This window comes from Ictidomys tridecemlineatus, assembly GCF_052094955.1.
Source record: "Ictidomys tridecemlineatus isolate mIctTri1 chromosome 12 unlocalized genomic scaffold, mIctTri1.hap1 SUPER_12_unloc_7, whole genome shotgun sequence".
NCBI lineage: Eukaryota > Metazoa > Chordata > Mammalia > Rodentia > Sciuridae > Ictidomys > Ictidomys tridecemlineatus.
In genome coordinates this window covers 693100-703877 of record NW_027520965.1, presented here as the reverse complement: position 1 = coordinate 703877, position 10778 = coordinate 693100, and the positions used below count along the sequence as shown (strand labels likewise).

Sequence of the window (10778 nt, the reverse complement as noted above, 5' to 3'; positions counted from 1 at the left end):
TCTGCAACAGTCCTTCTGCACCTCAGTCTCCAAACTCTGTACTCTGCAACATTACTTCTGCACCTCAGTCTCCAACATATACTCTCTGTATCAGTCTTTCTGCACCTGATTCTTCAACCTCTGCTCTCTGTAGAATCCTTCTCCAACCCAGTCTCTAACCTTTGCTTTCTGTAACCATACTTCTGCACCCCAGTCTCCAAACTCTGTTCTTTCCAAGGATCCTTCTACACCTCTCAAACCTCTGCTCTCTGCAAAGATTCTTCTGAACCACAGTCTCCAACCTCTGCTCTCTGCAACAGTCCTTCTGCACACCAGTCTCCAACATCTGCTCTCTGCAACACTCCTTAAGCAACTCAGTCTAAAAACTCTGCTCTCTGCAACGATCCTTCTGCACCTCAGTCTACTACCTCTGCTCTCTGTAATACACTTCTGACAACCAGTCTCCAAACTCTGCTCTCTATAAAAGTCCTTATGCAGAATAGTTTCCAAGTTCTGCTCTCTGTAACAGGAATTTTGCAACCCAGTCTCGAACCTCTGCTCTCTGTAACAGGTCTTCAGAACCCCAGTCTCCAACCTCTTCTCTCTGCAATGATTTTTCTCCACGCCAGTATCTAACCTCTGCTCTCTGTAACAGTCCTTCTGCACCTCAGTCTCCAAACTCTGCTCTCTGTAACAGTCCATCTGCACCTCAGTCTCTAAAATCTGCTCTCTGAAACGATCCTTCTGGACCCCAATCTCCAACTTCTGCTCTCTGCAACAGTCCTTCTGCACCACAGTCTCCAGACTCTGCTCTCTGTAAGATCCTTCTGAACTCCAGTTTCCAAACTCTGCTCTCTGTAACATTCCTTCTCCATCCCAGTCTCCAACGTTGGTACTCTGCAACAGTCCTGCTGCTCCCCAGTCTCTGAGATCTGCTCTGTGTAACAGTCCTTCTGTACCGCAGTCTCCAAACTCTGCTCTCTGTAACGGTCCTTCTACACCAGAATTTCCAACCTCTGCTTTTTGTAACAGTAGTGGGCGGCTCCGGGTGGGGACACGGAGCCCCAGGGGGTGAGGCGCGCAGACTCGGTTCTTTATGGCGGGCCTCCAGTCGGTCTCGCGAGAGCACCGGCTCATATCTCCGATAAGTGGGCGCGGGCAGAGCGGAGGGAGATCCGAGCAGCGGCGGCAAGTGCGAGCAGGCGACTGAGGTGAGCGGTGGAGGGCTAGGCGCGGGGTCACGGGCTCAGGATCCTGGGGGCTGGGCGGCGGGGCGGAGAGGGCCCTGGCCCGGGGCTGACCGCAGTCGGCGCGGGTGCCGCCCCCTACGTCCCAGCGGTCTGGAGACCCCACGTCCCTTTCGCACCGCTAGAGATTGGGGCGCATCCCCTGCTGTCCTAGCAGGGTCCGTCGTTCTGTTGGGGTCTGCGCGTAGCCCTGTTCTGGAGACCCCTGGTCTACCCTCGCCACGTGTCCCTGCCCCTGTCATGACGGGGTCTGTAAGCACTTTGCCTGAGAGACCCCCCGCCTGCACTCGCCCCCTAGCCGCTCTTAGTGATCTGGGCCAGTCAAGTTGCAGCTGTGGCTCCTCTGAGCATCCATTGGCAAGAGGCCCCTAGGGAGCTAGAGACTGCGCGTGGAGAGAAGTGGTGACTGCTGTCCCCCTGAGCAGCCCCAGCTGTCTGCACTGGCCAAGCAGGCATCTTGTTGGCTTCTGGAGGCACCGTGTGCCCAGAGTCCAGCTCTTTGGGGTAGTGACGGGGATAGTGTGTGTTTAGAGAAGGCAAGATTCACCAGGGGATCAGGGCAGTGAGTTTTCTTGGACACTTCTTACTTTTAGTTTTATTTTTTTGATATTGGAGATTGAACCTAAGAGCGCTTTACCACTAAGCTACATCCCCAGCCATTTTCATTTTTTGAGATAGGGTTTCGCTAAATTGCTGAGGGTCTTGTTAAGTTGCCTAGGCTGGCCTCTGCATTTGCAGTCCTCCAAATGATTGGGATTACAGGCTTGCACCACTTTGCCTGGATCTTGGTCACTTATTTAAATTTTTTCTGCCATTTCTCTTTTGAGGCTGGAAGGGTAATATGCTCCTGACTCCCATATCAGGGGCTGTCCAGAGGTGTTGGGGGTTCCACCTTCAGGTGGCTGGAAGGTTTTGAGCCTCAGGTGTGTATTGTGTGGATGGAGCAGCCTGGTTCCAGGAAGTTGAAAATACAGTGTTCTTTTCATTTTAGTATATTAATGGGTCAGTTCTCAGGGGATGGTGTTTGGAGAAGAGGATGGAAAGTGTGGCTCTGGTCTGAACTTGGAAAATAGATTTGGGCTTGGAGGGTAGAGCCTGTTTCCTGCCTGGGTTTACCAGGCTCACAGCACTGAAAGCGCAGATCGACTCCATTCTCAAGGTTCTTTTAAGTCAGAAACTCGGAGACAAGCTAAGTTATTGTTATTATTTTTTTTCTTCTGGAGACAGGGTCTTGCTTTGTTGTCCAGGCTGGCCTCAAACTTGAGATAGTCCTTCCTCAGTCTCCTAAGTAGCTAAGATTATGAGCACCCAATCAAAAAAAAAATGTTTTTAAAGGGGTTTGTGTGTATTTTCATTCTGATACCAAAGGGAAATGAACTAGCACTGCCCCTTCCTAAGGGGAGAAATAGTATGTGCCTGTGGGGGGAGTTCAAGCCTCTTGGCCATAAATGTACGTGGGATGTTCCACACCTTTTGGCTGGTGGCAGCTGGCATGACATGTAGGAAGCACAGGTGTTGAGGAAGCAGTTCTTTTACACATGAGCTTGTGGAATGCATGCTACCTTCAGACTAATCAGACCCAGCTTCTGATCTCTTCTGTACCTTTTTTTTTTTTTTTTTTGGTACTGGGGCTCATTACCACTGAGCCACTTCACCAGCCCTTTTTATTTTTTATTTTGAGACAGGGTCTTGATAAGTTGCTTAGGGCTTGCTAAGTTGCAGGGGCTGGCTTTGAACTTGTGATGTTCCTGCCTCAGCTTCCCCAGCCTCTGGGATTATAGGTGTGTGCCACCGCACCCAGCCGTTCTGTACTTTTTTTTTTTTTTTAAAGATACTTCCTCTCCCAAGTTTACTGCAGCATTATTTATTGAGGATTTTCTTTTTAATATTTACTTTTTAGTTTTCGGCGGACACAACATCTTTGTTGGTATGTGGTGCTGAGGATTGAACCCGGGCCGCACGCATGCCAGGCGAGCGCGCTACCGCTTGAGCCACATCCCCAGCCCCTATATCTTTTTTTAAATTATTTTTTCCACAATAGTTTTATTCTATTTATTTATTTTTATGTGGTGCTGAGGATCGAACCTAGGGCCTCACACATGGTAAGTAGGCGCTCTACCACTAAGCTACAACCCCAACCCCAGTCTTGTTCTGTACCTTTCCGAAGCTTCAGTTTCATCATCTGTAAAATTTCTAAGAAGACTGAATACACCAACTTGTTTTGAAGATTGAGCTGTTGTTTTCTAATGTATAAGCAGAGTGCTGGTCAAATGTGAGGTGACGGTTGCACAATCTACCATTTGGGTACATGTGGGATGCCTCCTCTCTGGGACTTGGTTGGAGGGAGTGATGGCACATACTGCTGTTGCTGTTAATATGAAGTCACAACTTGTGTTCCTGTGCCCACCATTGCCTTTATCATGCTGTTGCATGCTTTGTTTCTGATTTCCCAGAGGCTACTGGGCTGCTAAGCATCTTCTCTAGAGAGCTGGCTGTCCATTTGTTTTGTTGGCCAGTATTCAAATAGTGACTTGGTGACTGTTTTTTTTCCCCCAGTTCTGAGCATTGAACTCATGGGCTTGTGCATGCGAGGCGAGCACTTTGCTACTGAACTATATCCCCAGCTCTTTTTATTTTGAGACAGGATCTCACTAAATTGCTGAGGCTGGCCTCAGACTTGTGATTCTCCAATCTCAACCTCTTGAGTCATTGAGATTACAGGTATGACTACTGAGCCTGGGGTTTGCATGCTTTTATGCCTCTTTTCCTCTTGGTAAATTGGTGGCGTGTACTCTCTGTTTCCTTTGAAGAAAGTGGTTGTGGGCTCTGAGAAGGCATTAGGGCTGTCTAGAAGCATTGCTGATGGTGGCATCTGATGATCTGTGGAAAGGCTGACTCTGACTTTTTTTGTTCTCCCAGAAGGAAAGTGACCATGGAAGACCTGGGGGAGAACACCACTGTCTTGTCTACCCTGAGATCTCTGAACAACTTCATTTCTCAGCGAGTAGAGGGAGGATCCGGTCTGGATGTGTCTACCTGTGCCCCAGGTTCTTTGCAGATGCAGTACCAGCAGAGCATGCAGGTGAAAGGCTGGGTGGGGTCTCTGTTAAAGACACCTAGGCTCAGGTGGGGCCTGTTCAAGTTCTACGCAATTGAGGTAGGTGAGTATTAGGTAGGCTTAGAGGCCAGTTGTGGTCTTCCAGATCTCATCCTGGGCATTTATCATTTGGGGTGCTAGTTGGAGACCAGGACCTGCCCTGAACTGTCATGGTTAAAGGCCTGCCTCATAAGCACCCCAAGAGTGGACATGTGCATAGCTGTGGGTTCATACTGATATATTCATGGATGCCAAAAAGCCAGTCTATTCATTTAATTGAGGACAAAACCCAACTGCGTAGGAGCATGGGTGCCAGAATTATGAGCATACTGTCCCCTTGAAGATGTAACATAGAGAGGCTGTATTGTAAACACAGGCACCTGGTCGCCTAGTCAGCCTAGTGAGAAAGCCAGGGCAATAAGCGGAGGGACTGGATATTCTGTTTTAGCCTATAGGGGGCAATTTGCAGATCCTGTGATTTTTGCAGTTTTCTCTGATTCCAAGTTCTTGAGAATGCTCACTATGGATATAGTTGCAAAGGGTTCAGGTCTCCTGAAGGACTTCAGGCCCTAGAGAATCATGGGCTTAGTCCTATTCTGGGCTGGGACATCTGGGCCCCCAAGGAAAGAAGTGGTGTCTTGGCCTTGCCTGAGCCCTGTCACTGCACCATTGCTGTACCATCCTCCTCTCGGTCTTCTCTGCTTGTGTCTATCTTTCTCTTGTCCACTCTGCATGTGCTCTGGATTCTGTGACCCATGTCAACTGAACCAGGTAAGGCTCATGTACTGATTGGCAAAAAGGATGGTGTTTGTGTGGTTTATTCAGTGATGGAATTACTGTTAGTTAGAGCACTGAGCTGCACACTGCCCTTTCTTGGGTCATTATTCTGAGATTAGACCTATTATACTTTTTGTGGTTTAAAAAAAAAAAATTTGTGTAACCTGGGAATTGAACTCAGGGAGCACTCTCTCACTGAGCACATCTAGCCCCCTCCAGGCGCCTCCCCCCCCGCCCCACCCCCCCGTTTTTTAAATTTTGAGACAAGGTCTCACTAAGTTAATGAGGCTGGCCTTGAACTTGGAGGTTCTCTTATCTTAACCTCCTGAGTCACTGGGATTATAGGTGTGTACCACCACTTTTATGAAGAGGCAGTATTAATAGGTGGTTATTATCTTTGATTTCTGGCAAAATAAATTGGTAACTTTGGTCTTAAAAAATGCTATGATTTTAAAAAGTAGTATAATGTTATTGATGCAAATGTCTGGGAAATTTAGCTTGTCAAAATCCATGGGAAAATGTATGCCAGATATCGAGGCGCACGCCTGTAATCCCAGTGGCTCAGGAGGCTGAGATAGGAGGACCGTGAGTTCAAAGCCAGCTTCACGGTGGCAAGGCGCTTAGCAACTCAGTGAGATCCTGTCTCTAAATAAAATACAAAATAGGGCTGGAGATGTGGCTCAGTGCCTGAGTGCCTCTGAGTTCAATAATCCCTGATATAAAAAAAAAAGGAAAATCATGGGATTTTTTAATCAGAATTGGACCTTGGAGGTCCCCATTGTTTACTGTTACAGACTTCCTCAGGTAGGGATCAGTGATCAGTCTGTACCCAAGTAAGGTAGGTAGGAATCATGATTACAGACCTGTCTGGGACCTGACTCTGGTCATGTCCTGCCCTGGATGCCAGGCATGGTTCTTTTTCTTCCTTTCAAGGCTCCCTGAGTTGTAGTGAGGGACCTGAGGACAATCTGGGGAATTTGGAGGCAAAGATAGATGGGGTGTCTTGTCTGCCAGGTGCCTGCCCCTCTTTTTAGCCCTTGTTTTAGTTGGGAGTGTTTAGTTGGGAGTGTATTAGAAAACTTCAGTTTTGTTTAAACACAAAGGAAAGTTTTAAGTTGTTCTTGACACATAGCCGGCGGGCAAGTATGGTGCCCTTGGTCCCTGTGTGGTGACATCCCTATAGACGAAGAGATTCTGGCTTTCTGAGACAGAGTTAAGAATGAGAAGGCTAGTGAGTATGAAGAATGAGCTTAGGAACCTCCAAATATCAACAGGTCAGAGTTACAATGAGGTGAAATGTAACAAGAATAAAGAAAGAACCCAGGTGGGAGGGCCAGGGCAGGAGCATTGCTTTAGCCAGGGCCCTCACCCTGTGGGCACTGTTGGCATGGGGGTGGGCACTTTTTTTTTTGCAGAACTTTCCTGGGCACTGTCAGATGTTTAGCAACAATCCTGGGCTTCTGCCCTTGTGTATCGGTGGGCAGCAGCACTACTAATTCCATTCTGTAACAATCAATCAGAAGTGTCTCCAGACAGTGCTAAATGTCCCCTGGGGCAAGTTTGCCCCTGTAGGGGACCATGCTAGCCCAGTGGTTTACAGACTTTAATGTGTATGTGAGCCTCCTGAGAATGTGTCTAGAAGTGATTCTGATTCAGCTCAAGGGTCTGTGTAGGTTAAATGTTTGGGAGGTTCCAGGCAGCAAGGCTTTGGTCCCAGTGAAAACAGTGACTCTGAGAGACTGTGGGCATGTCCTCTGGGGCCCTTTGAGGCTTGAATCACCTGCAAGTACTTATCTCTTGTGGGCCTACTTCTAAAGTAGCCCCCAAATTCTGGCCCCATCGTAGACTCTAACCTTCTGGTTACTCAATTGAATGCTAACTTGGTGTTGTTGCAGTGGGATTTTGAAGATCTAATTAATGTTGCCAATCAATCAGTGGACCTTAAGTTGGGGAGGTTCCCTGGGTTTCTGATCTAATCACATGAGCCCCTTAAAAAGATTGAGTCCAGATGTTAGAGTCAGAAGAGTTGGACTCAGTAGGGGAGGGAGTAGGGCATGTGGTGAGGGGGGTGGGCAGCTTCCAGGTACTGACAGATAGCTGAGAAGTGGATCTTGTCTTTCACTGGTGGGCTAGCTAGGGGTTCCTGCCAACTGCCTTAATTTTAGTCTTAAGAGACCTTTATCAGAGAACCCAGCCACATGTCTGCACTTCTGATCTGCAGAGCCCACCGCCTGTTAATGAGTGGTGTTTTTAGCTGTCCAGTTTGTGGCAGTTTATTATACAGCTATAGAAAATGAACACACCTTCTTTCCTAGAACAAGCTCACCCACTGTCATCTTAAAATGTGTCTCCTTCTGATTCTCTTAATCTTTCCTTGCTTGTTGCCTCTCACCCACTTCCCACCTGGGGACCAAGACCTTGTTGGAGTGGCACTTGGGGTGCATTGAGCGGAGCAACTTGCCTTGTTTGACGTGGCTGCTGAGGATTTTCTTTATCTTTGGGTACGACCTTCTCAGTTGGAGGAAAGAGCAGAGCAGATCCGTTCGAAGTCCTACCTCATCCAGGTGGAGCGGGAGAAGATGCAGATGGAGCTGAGTCACAAGAGGGCTCGAGTGGAGCTGGAGCAGGCAGCCAACACCAGTGCCAGGAACTACGAGGTGGGTCCAGGTGGGCAGTGTTTGTCCAATCAGCCTCTGGGGACAATAGGCTGGATGCATGCTTACCAGGCTGTAAGAAGTCAGGAACCAGCCAGGGCCAACTGAGGCACTCTGCATGGGGATTGCCAGGTTGTTCCTCTGAGGATACCTATGGTGGGTCCATGTTAGCTGTGCTGGAGAAGGGTGGCTTGATATGGGGAGAGCCACAAAGTTGGGATTCTCTGGCTGTGTTTACTGCTCAGTGAGGCCACAGTGCCAACAAATCTGCTGGGTGTCTTGGTTTCCTCTGTTCTCTGGAGAAATTGGAATGCAGATCTGGCAGATCTACCAAGTGGTGCAGGGGTGACAGGCTTAGAACATTACTGAGTTGCTTGAATTGTCTCACCAGGGTGGTTGTAGGACCTCAGGAAAGTGCCCTACTCTCGCTGCTGTGCTTGCTCTTGGCTTCCCAGGACAGCAGGAAAGTGCAGCCTTGCAACTCCAGGAAGGCTCAGTCCAAGAACCTTCTGTTGGCATCGCTTTGATTAACAGTCCTTTGCCAGGTTTTCACTAAGTGCTGATCAGTTGTGAAAAGGCTGCCAAGATTCAGCCAATGCCACAGACCAGGGAATCTCTCAGGCCTTCCTTCCTTTCTTTTCTGGCCCCCACTTGCCGTGTATACATGTACTCACAGTTTCCTGTCCCTGTGTAGATCTCCTCCAGGGTGTAATGCAAATTGGACTGTTAGAGCCAGGAATGTAGATTCCTGCCTTGGTGTGCTGTCTGGGCTCATGAGCCAAGACTTTGAAGTGCCATTTGTTGAGTGGACAGACAATACCAGGGGCCCTTGGACTGTATGAATATGCAGTGCTAATGGAAATGGTCCTGGCTCTCAGGCAGAAGGATGGGCCCTGGAACTATTGGAGTTTCTCTGGGCAAAATGCCTTGAAGGTAGGGCCTGTGTGCCTGCCCTGGATCTCCAATGTCTGGCACATTTGGTGGTGCCTTGTGGGTACCTAAGAGCATTTGAGTGAGGAGTTGCAGCAGGGTCTGTTAAAGCTCAGGGGCACAGAGTGACAAACTTGGGAACTTGGGAAGCTTTTCATGACCACAGACATGCTGAGGGGCCCCGGGAGCCATGGAAATTAGTCGTTTTCAGATTGTCCCTGGAGTCTTGGCTTCTACATTGTTTTTTCAGGGGCTGCCAGGTTGCTGGTAGGTGAGTGTGGAGGACAGGCACTCCTCTTCCTGAAAATGGTGGTAAGACCTAGGGTCTGAAAGCCTACCTGGGCTCCTCATCTGTGTTTGACTGGCAGTGCAGTAGTGATGTGTGGGAGGGCCCTGGGCTGACAGAGCAGTTTCTTTATTTTTGGGGGCTAGGATCAGGCCCATGTAGAACTCATGTGCTCTACCACTGAGCTATACCTCCAAGTCCCCTAATGGAAGATTCTTATTCTGTCTAGCAAAAGGGTCCCCTGGCTATTTTAGAGGCTGCACTTGAAGTTGCATCCCCTTGAGTCCCCTTGTGGTGGAGATTGGCCGTCTTTCCATAAAGCTTCAGCCCTATGTGTGTGCTTTTATTAAACCTATGTGTGTGCTTTTTGGGCTGGAATGTCCTAGGAAAGGGTGGCATAAGCGTTTACTCTGAGTAGGACCTGGGGGAAGTTCCTGGTGGTCCTAGGAGGGAGCTGGTGCTGGCAGCTTCCTGCTGAATCAGGCTGGTTGAGCTAGAAGGCAGGGTGCTGGGTGGGTGGCACTCACCATCTTTCTTCTTGGGATCTGATTCCTACTATCTGGTCCTTTTTCAGGGTCTGAAGGTGAACTCTTCAGGCCCTCATGAGTTGTCACAGTGGCATGTGTCCTAGTTCTATCCCTTCCTCACCAGCATAAGCAACATGGCCTCCCTGAGGGTAATGATATGTGGTATCTTTGAAGGGCCACGTGATCAGATACACTTGTGGCAGATCTAGCTCCCCTGTAAATGGTTCCGTTTGCAGGCTGACTTCCACCTGTCCCTGCTCCAGTCATTGGCTCGTTGGGAAGTGCAGACTCATTTTAATGATGGCCTGAGTGTAGTTCGACAAGATCTGCTGGTGCTGCAAAAGCTCAGCTTTTTTCCAAGGTCGATTCTGAATTTTACATTTTCCATGCTCCATCTCATCCCTGCTCATCACTGAGCAGTCAGTTTAATGAGTGTGTGGTGTCATCCATGCTGAGTGCCCTCCAAGGGCCCTGGTTTCTTTCAGTGGGAACTGTTATGCTACTGTGGCAGAAGCACTGGCACTGCCATCCCAGTCCCAGGTTTTCACCTGGTTTTGCTGGGGACTTGGCTGATGGTTCTGTCTGGCTATTCTGTGGGCCTGAATGGCCTAACTCGGGTCTGGAGTGTCCTTGTCCTGATACTCCTTTGGGATTTCAACTCTCTCTGGCCATGATCTTCCTTCTCCATAGCGTGAGGTTGACCGCAACCAGGAGCTCCTGGCGCGTATTCGGAAGCTTCAGGAGCGGGAGGCTGAGGCCGAGGAGAAGATGCAAGAGCAACTGGAGCGCCATAAGCTGTGCAAACAGAGCCTGGACGCTGCCAGCCAGCAGTTGCGGGAAAAGGAGGATGGCCTGGCTACAGCCAGCGAGGTAAGCATGGGCCTGCATGCAGGCCCTGGGGTTTGCTTTCTTGCCTTCAGCCATTTTCCAAGGGAAAAGAACAAGTGACCTCCCAACTTCACCTAGTAGCAAAGAGGCATCCTTTAAACTATGCTCCTCACATGTGCACCTGTAGTTTTTGCATGGTCATAATCAGAGTAAATAAATTAATTTTCCATTTTGTGATTTTCAATTAGTAAGTGGAGCCCTTTTTTGTTCTTTGTAAATACGAATTTTAATGGTTGGCTAATCCATTTTTGTCCTTTTTCCAGTGTTTGGTTTCCTTGTGTTTGCCCCGATAGCTCCCTGACAGGCAGTTTTGTGCATGCACTCTGTTTATTTCTGTTATGTTTTGTTTGGACAGACCCGAGGAATAGGGTGGCAGACCCAGTCATAGCTCTG

The 10778-nt window shown here is 48.8% G+C and overlaps 2 protein-coding genes across 2 annotated transcripts in view; both read left to right on the top strand.

The window, feature by feature from the left end:
- Window positions 1–1062: 1062 nt before the first annotated feature.
- Window positions 1063–7887, top strand: LOC144372363 (mitotic spindle assembly checkpoint protein MAD1-like). Its single transcript, XM_078035763.1, has 3 exons — window positions 1063–1190; window positions 4146–4308; window positions 7617–7887. Exons 2-3 carry the CDS (start codon window positions 4159–4161, stop codon window positions 7860–7862), a joined length of 396 nt encoding a protein of 131 aa, XP_077891889.1. The 5' UTR covers window positions 1063–1190; window positions 4146–4158; the 3' UTR covers window positions 7863–7887.
- A 1744-nt stretch (window positions 7888–9631) lies between these two features.
- LOC144372366 (mitotic spindle assembly checkpoint protein MAD1-like) overlaps window positions 9632–10778 on the top strand; it is a 267846-nt gene continuing 266699 nt past the window's right edge. Inside the window, exons 1-3 of the mRNA XM_078035764.1 lie at window positions 9632–9646; window positions 9734–9829; window positions 10188–10367. Coding sequence (XP_077891890.1) covers window positions 9632–9646; window positions 9734–9829; window positions 10188–10367 — 291 coding nt within the window. The remainder of the gene's footprint in view (window positions 9647–9733; window positions 9830–10187; window positions 10368–10778) is intronic.